Raw genomic sequence first — 20,362 nt, 5'->3', positions numbered from 1 at the left:
TCAATATAAAAAAATTAAAAAGCAGTTTCTGTCTAAAGAGACAAGATTAACAAGCGAAATACATTAACTAATGGTACAGGTAGATAGCAATAAAAACAGTACTACAGAGATACAAAATAAGTTAGAGGAAAAACAAAACAAACCGGAGGAACTTATTTAAGAATGATCTAATGTAATCTATTACAAAAATAATGCAAACTGGATGGAATATGGAGAAAAATGCACCAAATTCTTCTGGAATCTCCAACACAGGAATGCTACCAAAAATAATTTGCAGAAACTCGCTACTAAAGATAGAGTCATCTATGATTCTACAAATTATATTTTAAAAAAGGTAGATAAATATTTTAAGCAGATATTTTCTTTTCCATCTCATCCTCACCCTCTGAACAACTGTTATTGTAAGGAATTCTTTCCAAATAATAAAACAAAAACAAATGTACAAAAAGATCAGAGAAAAGGCCAAATTACGGAGGAATAACTTTTTGAGGATATTAATAAACCCCAGGGCTTGATGGCATACTGGTAGAGGTATATCAAGCCTTTTTTGATATACTAAAAGCTCTATTATTAGCTTTTTTAACTACTCCTATAGAAATGGTAGTCTGTCAGGTACTCAGCAGGAAGGTCTGATTTCACTATTACTAAAACAAGACCCTGATGGCAAATATAAAGATACAGTCTATCTAAAAAAAACTGGAGGCCTCTTAAACTTCAAACTTGTGTTGCAAAAATACTAATGAAATGCATAGCACTCAGAATTAAAAATGTTTTACCAGGTATTGTTCGTCCTGATCCATGGACGATACATTGGAGATAATAAACGACAACTACTACAAATAATAGAACAACATGAAACCTCTAAGAAGCCAGGCCTGGATTTTGAAAAGCTCTTTTATTTATAAATGCAACATGAAACATATCAAAATCCAGCCCTGGCTTCTTAGATGTATATTATCTCCAATGTATAGCAACCCGAGGTGCTATACATTGGAGTAATAGTAAATAGCGGCTACTTCTCAGAGAGTTTTGAATTGTCAAGAGCAGTTAAACAAGGGTGTTCACTGTCACCATATCCATTCATTATGGCCATTGAAATGCTAGCTATTAAAATCAGATCAAATAACAACATTAGAGGATTAGAAATCCAAGGCTTAAAAACAAGTGTGCCCATGTATGCTGATGAGTCAAGCTAGATCCCTGCAACGTCTCATTGAAGATCTAGATAACTTTTCTGGAATCTCTGGACTAAAACGTAATTATGGTAAGTGTACAATATTATGTATTGGATCTTTAAAAAATACAACTTTTACATGACCCTGCAGTTTACCTACAAAATGGGCTGACGGTGAAGTAGACATAGTTGGTATTCATATCACAAAAGATATAAATGAGCTCTCCACAATGAATTTCAATAGAAAACTAGTAAAAATAGACAAGATCCTTCAAGCATACAGAGGTAAATACCTGTCTTTTATGGAACAATTGCACTGATTAACTCCTTAGTCATATCTCAGTTTACTCACTTACTTATGGTGCTGCCTACTCCTGATGATTAACTTTTCAAATCATATAAGCAAAAACTATTTTGCTCTATCTGGGACGCTGAAACGGACAAGATAAAGTGTGCCTATCTATATAATGAATATGAACTGGGTGGGCTGATATTATTAAATATAAAATCACTAAACCTCTCTCTAAAATCTTCACTTACACAAACGTTTTACTTGAACCCTAAATGGTTCTCAGGTAGATTACTAAGAAAAGCTCATCCATTGTTCAGAAATTATCTTTTTGCCTTTGTGCAGATAAATTGAAAATGAAACCTTTTTCAATGTATTTCTCTTTTTCAAACAAGCATTGCAGGGCTGGTTACAATTTCAATTTCATCCCCCTGAAAAAATTACAACAAATATTATGGCTGAACTCAAATGTGCTGATTGATAAAATACCTGTAGTTATGAAAAATGAAATTGTAAATTGCTATGGTAGAGTTATGTTTTTCATGGAGTTATCAGAATTGTATGGGAAGGTCTGCTCAATCCAAGATTACAACCGATAGCATTACCCCAAAAATGGAAGAGGCAGGTGGCAGTGACAGGAGGTAGGAAACTGGTCTTTCTGCCCAATATAAAGTATCAAAACCAGCAGAGGAATAAAAATAGCATAAATAGGATGTTGACAGCTGTGCCATTCAGATTGCAAAATAGTTGGGAAGAGATTTTTGATGTACCAATTCCATGGTACAGAGTGTATGAGTTGATATATAAAATGATGCAAGATTCAAGACTTCGTGCTTTTCAGCTAAAATTATTGTACAGAATTCTTGCCACCAACAAAATTTTGTTCTGCAGATTTTGTTGTGAGGATACAGAACCAATAGACCATTTGTTTTGGTATTTCCCTCAGGTAACATGTTTCTGGTCTCAGGTTCAGGAATGGCTGAAAAAACATAACCTTTATCTAAAATTGACCCTAGACATAGCATTGTTGGGAGATCTGGAGAGACCTGATCAGTCAATTACTAATATACTAATACTCTTAGTAAAAGCATTTATCTTCAACTCACAATCTGTGGATTATGTTTGATTAGATAGATTGAAGTTTTATGTTAAACATCACTGCATTGTTGAAAGATATACAGTACCAGTCAAAGGTTTGGACACACCTACTCATTCAAGGGTTTTTCTTTATTTTTACTATTTTCTACATTGTAGAATAATAGTGAAGACATCACAACTATGAAATATCTCATGATGTAATAACCAAAAATGGGTTAAACAAATCAAAATATATTTGAGATTCTTCAAAGTAGCCACCCTTTGCCTTGATGACAGCTTTGCACTCTCTTGGCATTCTCTCAACCAGCTTCACCTGGAATGCTTTTCCAACAGTCTTGAAGGAGGTTCCACATATGCCGAGCCCTTGTTGGCTGCTGTTACTTCACTCTGCGGTCCAACTCATCCCAAACATCTCAATTGGGTTGAGGTCGTGTGATTTTGGAGGCCAGGTCATCTGATGTAGTGCTCCATCACTCTCCTTCTTGGTTTATATAAGTATTCAGACCCTTTACGCAGCACTTTGTTGAAGCACCTAAGGCAGCAATTATAGCCTTGAGTCTTCTTGGGTATGACGCTTCAAGCTTGGCACACCTGTATTTGTGACATGAAGCTTGGCATTCAGACCAAATAGTTCAATCTTGTTTTCATCAGACCAGAGGATCTTGTTACTCATGGTCTGAAAGTCTTTAGGTGCCTTTTGGCAATCTCCAATCGGGATGTCACGTGCCTTTTACTAAGGAGTGGCTTCCATCTGGCCACTCTACCATGAAGGCCTGATTGGTGGAGTGTTGCAGAGATGGTTGTCCTTCTGGAAGGTTCTCCCATCTCCACAGAGGCACTCTGGAGCTCTGTCAGAGTGAACATTGGGTTCTTGGTCACCTTCCTGACCAAGGCCCTTCTCCCCCGATTGCTCAGTTTGGCCAGGCGGTCAGCTCTAGGAAGAGTCTTCTGAGACGGCCTGCAGCCCGCAACCTCCTGAGACGGCCTGCAGCCCGCAACCTCCTGAGACGGCCTGCAGCCCGCAACCTCCTGAGACGGCCTGCAGTCCGGAACCTCCTGAGACGGCCTACAGTTCGGAACCTCCTGAGACGGCCTGCAGTCCGGAACCTCCAGCGGCGGCCTGCATTCCGGAACCTCCAGCGGTGATCCACGGTCTGGTGACACAGAAGCAGAGGGATCAGCGGGCGGAGCGGGGGTTCCGCCCCGAACCAGAGCCGCCTCCTCTGTTGGAGGATCCGCGGGATAAGAAGGTTATGTGTACTGCACCAGAGCCGCCATAGACAGTAGTTACCCATCCTACCCTCCCTTTTGTTTTAGTTTTTTTTTTGGGGGGGGGGGGGGTTGTTGTGTTTTTGTTTAGGTGCGGTCGGAGTCCGCACATTTGGGGGGGGGGTACTTTCACGTCCTGACCATAGTAAGATGTTATTTTCTATGGTAGAGTAGGTCAGGGCGTGACAGGGGGTGTTTTTCTATGTTTTGTATTTCTATGTTCATGTTCTAGTTTTGTATTTCTATGTTGGTTTTGTTTGGGATGATCTCCAATTAGAGGCAGCTGGTCCTCGTTGTCTCTAATTGGAGATCATACTTAAGTAGGGATTTTCTCCACCTGGGTTTGTGGGAGATTAGTTTTGAGAAGTGTCTGTTTCACTTCTGCGTCACGGTTTGTTGTTTTTTTGTCATTCAAGTTTATTTATGTATTGCATAGTTTCACAGTATAAATAAAATGTGGAACGACACACACGCTGCACTTTGGTCCACTCCTCTCTACGACAACCGTGACATCACCCAAATGTATAGCCCCGTTGGAAAATATTAATGGACCGTTTGAAAATGTGAAGATATAAAAAAAATATATATATATATATATATATAATACATTATACATTTTTTTGATTTTAATCACTTTTCAATTTTTTATTGAACCTTTATTTAACTAGGCAAGTCTGTTTACAAGTTTATTTACAATGACAGCCTAGGAAAACTGGGTTAAATGCCTCGTTCAGGGGCAGAACAACAGATTTTTACCTTGTCAGCTCGGGGATTCGATCTAGCAACCTTCCGGTTACTAGTCCAATGCGCTAACGAGTAGGCTACTTGCTGCTCCAATTTTTGCGTACCCCCGACGGCATTGCGCGTACCCCATACCCCAGTTTGGGAATACCTGCCCTACAACAATAGGATCCCTAGCCCCTATATGGAATTAAGCTACCACACCATAAACCTTAAAGATGGTGTGTTTGTGGTAGCCTACATCCTCTGGCCTGTGTGAAATGCACTAGCCTAGTTTATATGCATCCCAGATCTATCTCTTCCTAGAAGAGATTAGACGTGGTATGTCAGACATTTTCAAAAAACATTTATATTGAAAAGATGTGATTTCATTTAAGGCAAAATGTAATATAGGCCTATCAGGTCAAGTGAAGCATCTGAAAGAGCCCAAAGTTGAATGCATGAAAGAGGGAGGAGAGCATGTGTTTAGTGCTTTGTAGGAGCACTTCATTAATTTTTAAATTAGCAATTTTTCTATGTACAGCACTTTCAGATGCCCGCTCATCGTTCATTTTAAATACTGAAACGGTTGGCACAAGAACACCAAAGCAGAATTAAAATAATGAAGCAATATCTGATACAAACTGCACTTTAGCCACATATCCGGCTATTAAAAAAAACTAAGGAGGAGATGATTCCACAGACCTCAAATAACTTTAGAGTCATAAACAAAATCGGAGAGTTAAACAGTATTTTTGCACATGGTAATAGATTGATTTTAATGCAGTGGATTCAAGGATCATTTGAACTCATATTTGGTTTCATTTACTGTTTTATTTTTCATTGTATTATGACTTCAGGGCGTTTAAGACGTGTATTTCTCTTTTCGAATGAACGACACCGAGGACAAAACATACAATACACATACCATGAGCCCATATGGACTGGGTACCTTTGTGTGTATGTATTCTCTGTAAGACACTGAAATAATCAAATCAATCATGTGACCAGGTGGAGCCTGATTTCCAGCAACACTGCAGCTGATTGTCAAGTATCCACACATAGTACCTGGCATCATTCTGAGTGACAGCTGGGTCTGTGTCACTCTCTTTGAATCTCAAGTTCACTGAAGGTGAAAACCTCAATGTTGAAAGGGAGATAGCTTTATCGCACCTCTAAATTAAGTCAAAGTCAAAAAGTTCAATCAATGCTGTCTGAGCTTAGTGAGGCTTTACAAAGGTGGACAGTCACATGCTTTACTACCAGTTAATGTAGCCATTAACACTGCTCTGGAGACACGGACTGCTTCATTAGACTGACCAAACAAGATATGATTATCTGTTACATAGAAAGGGCATTGAGGATAATGAGATGCCGCATGTTGATTATAAATGTGGATGTACAAGTTAGCTAACTTCACTAAGGAAAAATAGTGAACTGCTCATCATGTAGGCAGTAGACTTGAAGTCAGGCATTGTAGGCTGTTTCTTTTAGTTATTGAATATCCAGGAATAGAGTATACAAAAACTGTATTCAAAACACTATGGGCCCACCAAAAGACTAGATAAGCCTGACACACTGGACCCCCTCCAATTCGCATGCCGCCCCAACAGATCCACAGATGACGCAATCTCTATTGCACTCCACACTGCCATTTCCCACTTGGAGAAAAGGAACACCTACATGAGAATGCTGTTCATTGACTACAGCTCAGCGTTCAACACCATAGTGCCCTCCAAGCTTATCACTAAGCTAAGGATCCTGGAAATGAACACCTCCCTCTGCAACTGTATCCTGGACTTCCTGACGGGACACCTCCAGGTGGTGAGGGTGGGCAATAACACATCTGTCACGCTGACCCTCAACATGGGTGCCCCTCAGGGGTGTGTGCTTAGTCCCTTTCTATACTCCCTGTTCACCCATGTATGACTGCAACACCGTCATTATGTTTGCAAACGACACAAAGGTGGTAGGCCTGATCTCCGACGACAATGAGACATCCTATAGGGAGGAGATCAGCAAGACAAAAGAGTTGATCGTGGACTACAGGACACGGAGAGTCGAGCACGGCCCCATTCACATCGACGGGTCTGTTCGACGGGTCTGTAGTGTAGCGGGTCGAGAGCTTCAATTTCCTCAGTGTGCACCTCACTAAGAATCTATCATGGTCCAAACACACCAACACAGTTGTGAAGAGGGCATGACAATGCCACTTCCCCCTCAGGAGGCTAATAAAAGATTTGGCATGGGCCCTCAGAACCTCAAAAAGTTATACAGCTGCACCATTGAGAGCATCTTGACTGGCTACATCACTGCTTGGCATGACAACTGCTTGGTATCCGACCACAAGGCTCTACAGAGGGTAGTGCGTGAGGCCCAGTACATCACTGGGGCTAAACTCCCTGCCATCCAGGACCTCTATACCAGGCGGTGTCATGGGAAGGCCATAATAATTGTCAGACTCCAGCCACCCAAGTCATATCTGCAACTGTACGGTAAGTGGTACTGGTGCACCAAGTCTGGAACCAACAGGACCCTGAACAGCTTCTACCCCCAATCCATATACTTATAGTTATATATATATAGTTATTTAAATAGTTAAACAACTAGCTATATGCATTGACCGTTTTTGCGCTAACTTTTCTGACTCATCACATACGCTGCTGTTACTGTTTATTATCTGTCACTTTATACCTAGTTATATGTACATACAGTATCTACCTCAATTACCTCATACCCCTGCACATCAACTCGGTAAGGGAACCCCTTGTAATAGCCAGTATATCATTACTCATTATGTATCTATTATTATTTGTATTATTACATGTTTTACTTTTCTATTATTTCTCTATTTTCTTTCTTTCTGCATTGTTGCGAAGTAAGCATTCCACTGTTAGTTACACCTGTTGTTTACGAAGGATGTGATGAGTAAAATTGATTTGAAAAGCCAATCCAAGCTCAGCTATCTCCATTTTTGTTGGCCTCTTTGTATACCTTACAACACTATTTCTCTTTCCCATCAGGTTGTCTCAAATAGTTTATGACAACCATCCACAGCATTTCATGTCACAGTGTTTCAGTGACAGAGCCGAAGTGTACCAGCAGCAGCCATCTGGCTGAGACAGATAAGTAATAAACACATTCCCATCCTTCTCTCTATCTCTGTATGTATCAGTTTCAGGGGTTATTCAAGGACAACGATTCTGAGATTACACTGGACGAGATATGCCAGTCTTCCATTTCTCTCTAAAAATCATTCCAAGGAGGATGTATGGATGCCACTAGTCATTACCCCCAGGATATCAGGCGGTAAATACATGATACTGTCACTCAAGATTACCAAGATAATTAAGCCATGTCATAAACACAGCTACTGTGTGTGTGTGTGTGTGTGTGTGTGTGTGTGTGTGTGTGTGTGTGAGAGAGAGAGAAAAAAAAAAGATATGGCAGAATGGCTGTCCTTGCCAATCAAGAGACATGCTGGGTGGAGAGTACACAATATGAGGGAAGAACAGGCCATTTTTTCAGTAGAATTTACTCCTTTGTGCATGTTATCAAAGGCCACTTTGGATTATATGTGATGGCTCAGTTGGTTGGGACAGCATGTCTTTGGATGAAAGTGTCTGCGAAAATAAGTTGGCCTCTTATTATAGCCTATATTATCACAAATGAAGGGTGGCACATGCCTATGCCATTTATTTGGCTTCATCAATAGGCTAACCTTTTAATTTAATTGACTTTTCGTTCTGGATGACTGACTGTCCATCATTGTGGCTCTGAATTCAATCCACCTATGATTTACAGGTGATGATTCAAATTATAATCACCTCAACTCCCTGCCATTGACTCCCACTGCGAATCGGAGCAGAGGGCTAATCCAGTGTATTCAGTGACGGCCAGGTCGTCAGCTGCGCTCTATATCGCATCTCTCTGGCTCATCGTGAGAAAGGAACTCAACCGCTTCCCTGTGGTGAATAACACTGCGTGCGGTTCATTCATTCTGGAGCGTCAGATGGTGGGGCTGGCGACCGTGCAACTTGCACCGCGTCTCTCTTTCGTCCCTCTTTTTACTGGACTGTCTGTGCTACCGACCATATATCCAGTATAGGACAGTCATGCTCTGTGTGTAAGCGAAAAATGTTTTATATCCAACAGGGGACAATCAGCGGTTATGAAATCCAGGCAACTGAGGATGCACAGCGCTCCTGAGGAGGACAGTAGGAGGACTCTGTTCAGCTCCACCGATATCGGACAACGACGGGAATTCTCATATTCGCGGTATGCCTCCTATTGAGAGAGCGTAAAGAAGGGAAAGACAATAACGTCTGACCGCTTTGGATTCTACTTTGTCCCTTTGACTTTCTGTGTGAAAAGTAAAGGGTGCTAGTTAGTTCAGTTGCACACTAGTACCCGAACAACCCGATAGTGGAGGGAGGAGCGATGAGAAGAACCCCATTGCCGTATACAACACTGGCTTGCTTTGTTTCTCAGCAAAGGACCCTTTCAGAAATAGGCTGATACTGTTCATTTCTTCAAGTGGCACTGTGTTTGGATACTGTTCTGCCTAATGCCGACTGGCACTTTATTCTGGACCATGTACAGTATGATCGAACATTAATTGTAAACGTTTTTCAGATTCTTTAATTCTAGTTTATGGATTATCCATGGACTGATCATTCAGACGTACAATAACCAGATCAAAATGCTGCTAATTGAGAGCTGACCGACTTTCTTAATTTTGTACATCTGGACATGTAATTCAAACTGTTCCAGTATTTGTTGAAATAGGATTATCAAATTGTAGAACCAATCATAATTGTCTTCATCTATTTCCGCTTGGATACCCGTCGATTGTAATATATACAAAAGTAAATACGGAGGGGAGTTTATTGGTATGTCAACAAGAATACACCTTTGACTGAAAACCATCTGGAATTGTGGAATTGGACCTCCTGAAACGTACTCTGCTGTAAAGTGCGGTCGCGTCATTGCAACTGCCCAGGCCAACAGCGCAGATATTTGGGGATTTGAGAGTTACAGTGACCCACGTGGAGCAGAGATACAAAGTGGACAGTACACCATGGGTTGTTGCAGTGGCAGATGCACGCTGGCCTTTATATGTGGCATGCAATTGGTGAGTTCGTGATCTTAATGATTTCATGCATAATGGCTTTCTCTTGGGGCAGGCTGGTCTCATAGACTCGACGTAACATAGTATACGGGAGACTCAAATTATTATGAGACGTTACCTATGGTATAGTTACATAAGACAGAAGGTTACTTAAAGGAATACATTGGGATTTTGGCAACGAGGCCCTTTATCTACTTCCCCAGAGTCAGATGAACTAGTGGATAAAAAATGGTAGAGGTAGTTTCACAAGCTAATAATAACTTGCGTTATCGCAATGACTTGAAGTCTATGGTTATCACTTTAAGGAAAAAAATGAAAGGAGGGTGGTTGATCAGGGTGGATGGGTAAGCATATAACACTATTGTCTAGCAATCCAAAGGTTGCACGTTTGAATTTAATCACAGACAACTTTAGCATTTTAGCTAATTTGCAACTTTGCCACTACTTATTACTTTTTAGCTACTTTTGCAACTACTTAGCATGTTAGCTAACCATTATCCGCCCATTAACCTAACCCCTAACCTTAACCCTAACCCCTAGCCTAGCTAACGTTAGCCCCCTAGCTAACGTTAGCCACAATAGATTGGAATTGTTTTTGAAGAAAATTGTGTACTGGGCACATACATTATGAAGAAAATCATTTGGTGGACACAACATTTTTTTATTTATTTGTGTGCCCGACATGAATTTCAAATAAGTAATTTCTGTTTATTTCACCGTAATCTGTGATAATTTCAACACACTATCTGGCTAGTAAGGGGCCTCAAGGAGAAAAAATGGTCCAGCGTGGGGTCTCAAGGAAAAAAATGCCATGGCCATTTCTTGGTCCCAGTTCGACCCCGGTAAGAGGCATATACTCGGCTATTTGCCTCTCCAAAAAATACAGCCACACCCTCAATAGTCCACTTCACCTGACATTAGCCACTGAATCTGATTAAATTCTCCAGGTAACTTTGGCAAATCAGAATACAGCATCAGTTCCAGTAGCCTACATTTGAGTTATTGATGACAGCATTATCAGCTGCATCCCATCTAATTCCACATTATTCCTACAGCCTTCTGTAATAAAACCTCAACATGACTCAAGGTGTTAGGCATTTCTAAATGTGACTACGGAAGGGAGCCATTCACAAACACCCCCCAGCCCCACCATTTCACCATGCTTCCCTGGCATCAGCCCCCAGTGGTACAGCTGGTAAGGAGCCTCTTGTGCGTGTAGTCAGTGAGCACCGGGAGGAGCAGTGTGAGCGCAAACCTTTGTGTAATTCAACACTCCAAATGATCTTATTCCCACTCTCCTCTGAGTTGTGATGATCAAATGATCCGCTTGAACTCTGAATTGTGGATTCGGTCATACTAGGCCACTGGCGATTTTTCCAGTTATTGGCTTAGGACAGAAGAGTTGACTTTTAGGATGGTATACCTGCAGTAGGCTGTAGTGAAATGACCAGCTAGTACCCTCATGCATCTCCCAATAGCAACCTGGACTCAGGGGTAGCGTAACATAGTAAATGTAAATTCAGGACTCTCAAATTAGTAAGATATGTTAAGTTGGTATTAATATGTGGATGTCCATCGTAAATTTCGTATGATATGTTATGCATTACAATTCCTACAAAATGGTACGAAGTATACATGATATGTATGATATGTTACAAATTCAATTGAGGTGGTTAACATTAACTTGGCTAAGGGTTAAGGTTAGGGTCAATGTTAGAGCTAGGGGATAAAATAAAATGTTATTCATCACATGCTTCGTAAACAACAGATGTAGACTAACAGTGAAATGCTTACTCACAGGCCTTTCCCAACAATGAGAAAGAACAGAAAAATAATATTAAAGTAAAACGTGTAATAATAAAATGTATAATAAATACACAATGAGTAACAATAACTTGGCTTTATACACGAGGTACCAGTACCAAGTTGATGTGCTGGGGTACGAGGTAATTGAGGTAGATATGTACATATAACTAGGAATAAAGTGACAGATAGTAAACAGTAACAGTTGTGTATGTGACGACAGAAAAAAAATTGTGCAAAAAGGGTCAATGCAGATTGTCCAGGTAGCTATTTGGTTATAGGGACACTTTGGGATTTTGGCAATGAGGCCCTTTATCTACTTAACCAGAGTCAGATGAACTCATGGATACCATTTTTATGTCCAGTATGAAGGAAGTTAAAGGTAGTTTCGCGAGCCAATTCCAACCAGCGTTGACTGGAAATGACTCATCCGCTACCAATGTAAGTAGTTGCAAAGTTGCAAACATACAGTACCAGTCAAAAGTTCGGACACACCTACTCATTGCAGGGTTTTTATTTATTTTCACTATTTCCTACATTGTAGAATAATAGTGAAGACATCAAAACTATGAAATAACACATATGGAGTCATGTAGTAACCAAAAAAGTGTTAATCAAATCAAAATATATTTGAGATTCTTCAAAGTAGCCACCCTTTGCCTTGTTGACAGCTTTGCACACTCTTGGCATTCTCTCAACCAGCTTCACGAGGTAGTCACCTGGAATGCATTTCAATTAACAGGTGTGCCTTGTTAAAAGTTCATTTGTGGAATGTCATTCCTTCTTAATGTGTTTGAGCCAATCAGTTGTGGTGTGACGGAAGGCAGGGGTGGTATACAGAAGATAGCCTTATTTGGTAAAAGACCAAGTCCATATTATGGCAAGAACAGCTCAAATAAGCAAAGAGAAATGACAGTCCATCATTACTTTAAGACATGAAGGTCAGTAAATACGGAACATTTCAACAACTTTTAAAGTTTCTTCAAGTGCAGTCGCAAAAACCATCAGCACTATGATGAAACTGGCTCTCATGAGGACCGCCACAGGAGAGGAAGACCTATAGTTACCTCTGCTGCAGAGGATAAGTTAATTAGAGTTAACTGCACCTCAGAGGAGACTGTGTGAATCAGGCCTTCATGGTCGAATTGCTTAACCTCTCTAGGGTAGGTGGCACCAAATCGTCCCACCTACGCAACAGCCAGTCTAATCCCGTGGCGCGATATTCAAATACCTTAAAAATGCTATTACTTCAATTTCTCAAACATATAACTATTTTACACCATTTTAAAGACAAGACTCTCCTTTATCTAACCACACTGTCCGATTTCAAAAAGGCTTTACAACGAAAGCAAAACATTAGATTATGTCAGCAGAGTACCCAGCCAGAAATAATCAGACACCCATTTTTCAAGCTAGCATATAATGTCACATAAACCCAAACCACAGCTAAATGCAGCACTAACCTTTGATGATCTTCATCAGATGACAACCCTAGGACGTTATGTTATACAATACATGCATGTTTTGTTCAATCAAGTTCATATTTATATCAAAAAACAGCTTTTTACATTAGCATGTGACGTTCAGAACTAGCATACCCCCCACAAACTTCCGGGGAATTTACTAACAATTTACTAAATTACTCACGATAAACGTTCACAAAAAGCAGAACAATTATTTTAAGAATTATAGATACAGAACTCCTCTATGCACTCGATATGTCCGATTTTAAAATAGCTTTTTGGTGAAAGCACATTTTGCAATATTCTAAGTACATAGCCCAGCCATCACGGGCTAGCTATTTAGACACCCAGCAAGTTTAGCCTTCACCAAAATCAGATTCACTATAACAAAAATGTTATTACCTTTGCTGTTCTTCGTCAGAATGCACTCCCAGGACTTCTACTTCAATAACAAATGTTGGTTTGGTCCCAAATAATCCATCGTTATATCCAAACAGCGGCGTTTTGTTCGTGCGTTCTAGACACTATCCGAAATGGTAAATCAGGGTTACGAGCATGGCGCATTTCGTGACAAAAAAATTCTAAATATTCCATTACCGTACTTCGAAGCATGTCAACCGCTGTTTAAAATCAATTTTTATGCAATTTATCTCGTAAAAAAGCGATAATATTCCGACCGGGAATCTGCGTTTCGGTAAATAGAGGAAAAAAAAGAAAGACGGGGGCGACCAGTGCACGCGCCTAAGCCCACTGTCCCCAGATCGGCCACTTGACAAAGGCGATAATGTGTTTCAGCCTGGGGCTGGAATGACGACATTCAGCTTTTTCCCGGGCTCTGAGAGCCTATGGGAGCCGTGGGAAGTGTCACGTTACCGCAGAGATCCTTTGTTTTGGAAAGAGATGTCAAAGAAAGCCAATAAATGGTCAGACAGGCCACTTCCTGTAAAGGAATCTCGCAGGTTTTTGCCTGCCATATGAGTTCTGTTATACTCACAGACACCATTCAAACAGTTTTAGAAACTTTAGGGTGTTTTCTATCCATATCTAATAAGTATATGCATATTCTAGTTACTGGGTAGGAGTAGTAACCAGATTAAATCAGGGATGTTTTTTATCCGGCGGTGTAAATACTGCCCCCTAGCCCTAAGAGGTTAAAAGACATCACTGCTAAAGGACACCAATATGAAGAAGAGACTTGTTTGGGCCAAGAAACACGAGCAATGGACATTAGACCAGTGGAAATCTGTCCTTTGGTCTGATTTGTCCAAATTTGAGATTTTTGGTTCCAACCACCGTGTCTTTGTGATATGCAGAGTAGGTGAACTGATGATCTCCACATTTGTGGTTCCCACCGTGAAGCATGGAGGAGGAGGTGTGATGGTGTGGGGATGCTTTGCTGGTGACAATGTCTGTGATTTATTTATAATTCAAGGCACACTTAACTAGCATTGCTACCACTGCATTCTGCAGCGATACGCCATCCCATCTGGTTTGTGCTTAGTGGGACTATAATTTTTCAACAGCACAATGATCCAACACACCTCCAGGTTGTATAAGGGCTATTTGACCCAGGAGAGTGATGGAGTGCTGCATCAGATGACCTGGCCTCCACAATCCCCCGACCTCAACCCGATTGAGATGGTTTAGGATGGGTTGGACCGCAGAGTGAAGGAAAAGCAGCCAACAAGTGCTCAGTATAAGTGGGAACTCCTTCAAGACTGTTGGAAAAGCATATCTCATGAAGCTGGTTGAGAGAATGCCAAGAGTGTGCAAAGCTGTCATCAAGGCAAAGGGTGGCTACTTTGAAGAATCTCAAATATAAAATATATTTTGATTTGTTGAACACTTTTTTTGTTTATTACATGATTCCATATGTGTTATTTCATAGCTTTGATGTCATCACTATTTTTCTACAACGTAGAAAATAGTAAAAATAAATAAAAACTGGCATGTTTAGGTGTGTCCAAACTTTTGACTGGTACTGTATATACACTGCTCAAAAAAATAAAGGGAACACTTAAACAACACAATGTAACTCCAAGTCAATCACACTTCTGTGAAATCAAACTGTCCACTTAGGAAGCAACACTGATTGACAATAAATTTCACATGCTGTTGTGCAAATGGAATAGACAACAGGTGGAAATTATAGGCAATTAGCAAGACACCCCCAATAAAGGAGTGGTTCTGCAGGTGGGGACCACAGACCACTTCTCAGTTCCTATGCTTCCTGGCTGATGTTTTGGTCACTTTTGAATGCTGGCGGTGCTTTCACTCTAGTGGTAGCATGAGACGGAGTCTACAACCCACACAAGTGGCTCAGGTAGTGCAGCTCATCCAGGATGGCACATCAATGCGAGCTGTGGCAAGAAGGTTTGCTGTGTCTGTCAGTGTAGTGTCCAGAGCATGGAGGCGCTACCAGGAGACAGGCCAGTACATCAGGAGATGTGGAGGAGGCCGTAGGAGGGCAACAACCCAGCAGCAGGACCGCTACCTCCGCCTTTGTGCAAGGAGGAGCAGGAGAAGCACTGCCAGAGCCCTGCAAAATGACCTCCAGCAGGCCACAAATGTGCATGTGTCTGCTCAAACGGTCAGAAACAGACTCCATGAGGGTGGTATGAGGGCCCGACGTCCACAGGTGGGGGTTGTGCTTACAGCCCAACACCGTGCAGGACGTTTGGCATTTGCCAGAGAACACCAAGATTGGCAAATTCGCCACTGGCGCCCTGTGCTCTTCACAGATGAAAGCAGGTTCACACTGAGCACGTGACAGACGTGACAGAGTCTGGAGACGCCGTGGAGAACGTTCTGCTGCCTGCAACATCCTCCAGCATGACCGGTTTGGTGGTGGGTCAGTCATGGTGTGGGGTGGCATTTCTTTGGGGGGCCGCACAGCCCTCCATGTGCTCGCCAGAGGTAGCCTGACTGCCATTAGGTACCGAGATGAGATCCTCAGACCCCTTGTGAGACCATATGCTGGTGCGGTTGGCCCTGGGTTCCTCCTAATGCAAGACAATGCTAGACCTCATGTGGCTGGAGTGCGTCAGCAGTTCCTGCAAGAGGAAGGCATTGATGCTATGGACTGGCCCGCCCGTTCCCCAGACCTGAATCCAATTGAGCACATCTGGGAGATCATGTCTCGCTCCATCCACCAACGCCACGTTGCACCACAGACTGTCCAGGAGTTGGCGGATGCTTTAGTCCAGGTCTGGGAGGAGATCCCTCAGGAGACCATCTGCCACCTCATCAGGAGCATGCCCAGGCGTTGTAGGGAGGTCATACAGGCACGCCGAGGCCACACACACTACTGAGCTTCATTTTGACTTGTTTTAAGGACATTACATCAAAGTTGGATCAGCCTGTAGTGTGGTTTTCCACTTTAATTTTGAGTGTGACTCCAAATCCAGACCTCCATGGGTTGATAAATTGGATTTCCATTGATTATTTTTGTGTGATTTTGTTGTCAGCACATTCAACTATGTAAAGAAAAAAGTATTTAATAAGATTATTTATTTCATTCAGATCTAGGATGTGTTGTTTAAGTGTTCCCTTTATTTTTTTGAGCAGTATATTTGATCAAATATAGAATTGTACCTTTACTGCTACAGCCCATAAAAACACATTGAATAACACATTCAACAATTGTAAAACAAACAGACCAAAAAATAAATCATGAGGAACAAGGTTTTGAAGTGACTGTCCTATATCTAGGAGTTATAAGAAAGGTCAGGAAATAATATTTAACCCCTTTTTTTGTTGGTCCTGTGACACTTGGGGGTCGTAGAACAAAACAGAGAACACTACCCCTTTCCATAGTGGGGTCATATTCGTTTGTATCCCAAACCGTTCAGACTTTTTCCTGAGAAGACTGATTTTCGGGATGTCTCCTGGTCTGACAAACAGTGCTGTAGCTCTGCCACTTTCCACCGCAGATTCTGAAGGTCGACATAGGCGGGTCCGGTGGATTGAGACACAGATGCGTTGGATTGAGAAGCAGCCCAAGCAGATATCTCTAGCTTAAACAGACGGCTTTTGATCGGGATGTTTTATTATTTTAATTAGATTGACACATGGGTGCATCAATCGACTCTAGGTGTTTTTGAGTAACCTAATGCCTTCATCTGTGATTGAAATGCACTGTATACAAAATCGTATGGTGGAGGGGAATATTGTTTTCATTAAAACACTCATTGCTATACTATAGCCTACTCAGCCAAATGCAGGTTAGATTTCAAGGAACCAGATTATATATTTATATTTTTTTATTTCACCTTTATTTAACCAGGTAAGTTCTCATTTGCAACTGCGACCTGGCCAAGATAAAGCATAGCAATTCGACACATACAACAACACAGAGTTACACATGGAATAAACAAAACATACAGTCAATAATACAGTAGAACAAAAGAAAACAAAAAGTCTATATATAGTGAGTGCAAATGAGGTAGGATAAGGGAGTTAAGGCAATAAATAGGCCATGGTGGCGAAGTAATTACAATATAGCAATTAAACACTGGAATGGTAGATGTGCAGAAGATGAATGTGCAAGTAGGGATACTGGGGTGCAAAGGAGCAAGATAAATAAATAAATACAGTATGGGGATGAGGTAGGTAGATAGATGGGCTGTTTACAGATGGGCAATGTACAGGTGCAGTGATCTGTGAGCTGCTCTGACAGCTGGTGCTTAAAGCTATTGAGGGAGATATGAGTCTCCAGCTTCAGAAATGTTTGCAGTTCGTTCCAGTCATTGGCAGCAGAGAACTAGAAGGAAAGACGACCAAAGGAGGAATTGGCTTTGGGGGTGACCAGTGAGATATACCTGCTGGAGCGCGTGCTACAAGTGGGTGCTGCTATGGTGACCACTGAGCTGAGATAAGGCGGAGCTTTACCTTGCAGAGACTTGTAGATAACCTGTAGCCAGTGGGTTTGGCGACGAGTATGAAGCGAGGGCCAACCAACGAGAACGTACAGGTCACAATGGTGGGTAGTGTATGGGGCTTTGGTGACAAAACAGATGGCACTGTGATAGACTGCATCCAATTTGTTGAGTAGAGTGTTTGAGGCTATTTTATAGATGACATCACTAAAGTCGAGGATCGGTAGGATGGTCAGTTTTACGAGGGTATGTTTGGCAGCATGAGTGAAGGATGCTTTGTTGCGATATAGGAAGCCGATTCTAGATTTATTTTTGGATTGGAGATGCTTAATGTGAGTCTGGAAGGAGAGTTTACAGTCTAACCAGACACCTAGGTATTTGTAGTTGTCCACGTATTCTAAGTCAGAGCCGTCCAGAGTAGTGATGCTGGACGGGCGAGCAGGTGCGGGCAGCGATCGATTGAATAGCATGCATTTAGTTTTACTTGCGTTTAAGAGTAGTTGGAGGCCACGGAAGGAGAATTGTATGGCATTGAAGCTCGTCTGGAGGTTAGTTAAAACCTCTTGGGGCTAGGTGGGACGCTAGCGTGCCACCCGTGGTGCACTCCATCAACAGCAGGTGTATTTCAAGAGCGGCAAATTTGAATCCAAATAAATGTCAAAATTCAAATTTTTCAAAAATACAACTATGTTACACCATTTGAAAGATAAACATCTCCTTAATCTAACCACGTTTTACGATTTCAAAAAGGTTTTACGGCGAAAGCATAAATTTAGAGTATGTTAGGACAGTACATTTACAAGAGTTGTGTGTAATGTTTTGTCAAGTCAAAGACAGGGTCACCAAAACCATAAAACCAGCTAAAATGATGCACTAACCTTTTACAATCTCCATCAGATGACACTCCTAGGACATTATGTTAGACAATGCATGCATTTTTAGTTCTATCAAGTTCATATTTATATCCAAAAACAGCGTTTTACTATGGCATTGATGTTGAGGAAATCGTTTCCCTCCAATAACCGGCAGTCAAGTCAGCGTAACAAATTAAATAATTAAAATTAGAAAACATTGGTAAAATATTATATTGTCATTTAAAGAATTATAGATTTACATCTCTTGAACGCAATCAACTTGCCAGATTTAAAAATAACCTTACTGGGAAATCACACTTTGCAATAATCTGAGCACTGCGCCCAGAAAAATACGCGTTGCGATACAGACTAGACGTCATGTTGGGGAGATCTAAAATCGAAAATACTATGTAAATAATCCATTACCTTTGATTCTCTTCATCAGATGTCACTTCCAGGTATCACAGGTCCATAACGAATGTAGTTTTGTTCAAAAAAGCTCATCATTTATGTCCAAAAATCTCTGTCTCGTTAGCACATGATGTAAGCCAGCCGGACTTCTCGTCATGAACGAGGGGAAAAAATATATTTCCGTTCGTTCAAACATGTCAAACGTTGTATAGCATAAATCATTAGGGCCTTTTTTAACCAGAACATGAATAATATTCAAGGTGGACGAATGCATACTCTTTTATAACGTATTGGAACGAGGGTACCCAACATGAACTCGCGCGCAAGGTGTCTAATGGGCCATCATCGTTCCATGGCTCTTGTTCGGTCAGATCTCCCTCCAGAAGACTCAAAACACTTTGTAAAGGCTGGTGACATCTAGTGGAAGCAATAGGAAGTGCCAAAATATTCCTAAACCCCTGTGTTTTTCAATGGGATAGGTTTAAAGTCAATACAACACATCAGGTATCCACTTCCTGTCAGAAAATGTCTCAGGGTTTTGCCTGCCAAATGAGTTCTGTTATACTCACAGACACCATTCAAACAGTTTTGGAAACTTTAGAGTGTTTTCTATCCATATATAATAAGTATATGCATATTCTAGTTACTGGGTAGGATTAGTAACCAGATTAAATCGGGTACATTTTTTTTATCCAGACGTGCAAATGCTGCCCCCTAGACCCAACAGGTTAACACTGTGTCCAAAGAGGTGCCAGAAGTATACAGAATGGTGTCGTCTGCATAGAGGTGGATCAGAGACTCACCAGCAGCAAGAGCGACATCATTGATGTATACAAAGAAGAGAGTTGGCCCAAGAATTGAACCCTGTGGCACCCCCATAGAGACTGCCAGAGGTCCGGACAACAGGCCCTCCGATTTGACACACTGAACTCTATCAGAGAAGTAGTTGGAAAACCAAGCGAGGCAATCTTTTGAGAAACCAAGGCTGTCGAGTCTGCCAATAAGAATGTGGTGATTGACAGAGTCGAAAGCCTTGGCCAGGTCGATGAATACGGCTGCACAGTAATGTCTCTTATCGATGGCGGTTATGATATTGTTTAGGACCTTGAGCGTGACTGAGGTGCACCCATGACCAGCTCTGAAACCAGATTGCATAAGAAGGTACGGTGGGATTCGAAATGGTCGGTAATCTGTTTGTTAATTTGGCTTTCAAAGACCTTAGAAAGACAGGGTAGGATAGATTTGGGTCTGTAGCAGTTTGGGTCTAGAGTGT

At 41.4% G+C, this 20,362-nt stretch overlaps 1 protein-coding gene across 3 annotated transcripts in view; it reads left to right on the top strand.

The window, feature by feature from the left end:
• Nucleotides 1-8,479: 8,479 nt before the first annotated feature.
• nkain2 (sodium/potassium transporting ATPase interacting 2) overlaps nt 8,480-20,362 on the top strand; it is a 185,419-nt gene continuing 173,536 nt past the window's right edge. The window contains exon 1 of one of the 3 annotated variants that reach the window (XM_014205112.3): nt 8,480-9,684. In XM_014205112.3, coding sequence (XP_014060587.1) covers nt 9,631-9,684 — 54 coding nt within the window. In that variant the 5' untranslated portion in view covers nt 8,480-9,630. The remainder of the gene's footprint in view (nt 9,685-20,362) is intronic. The other 2 variants (XM_014205110.3, XM_014205111.3) reach the window with 2 other exon arrangements.

This window comes from Salmo salar, chromosome 06 (genome assembly GCF_965601325.2).
Source record: "Salmo salar chromosome 06, fSalSal1, whole genome shotgun sequence".
NCBI lineage: Eukaryota > Metazoa > Chordata > Actinopteri > Salmoniformes > Salmonidae > Salmo > Salmo salar.
The sequence above is the reverse complement of the archived record's forward strand: the minus strand, read 5'-3'. Positions and strand labels throughout refer to the sequence as shown.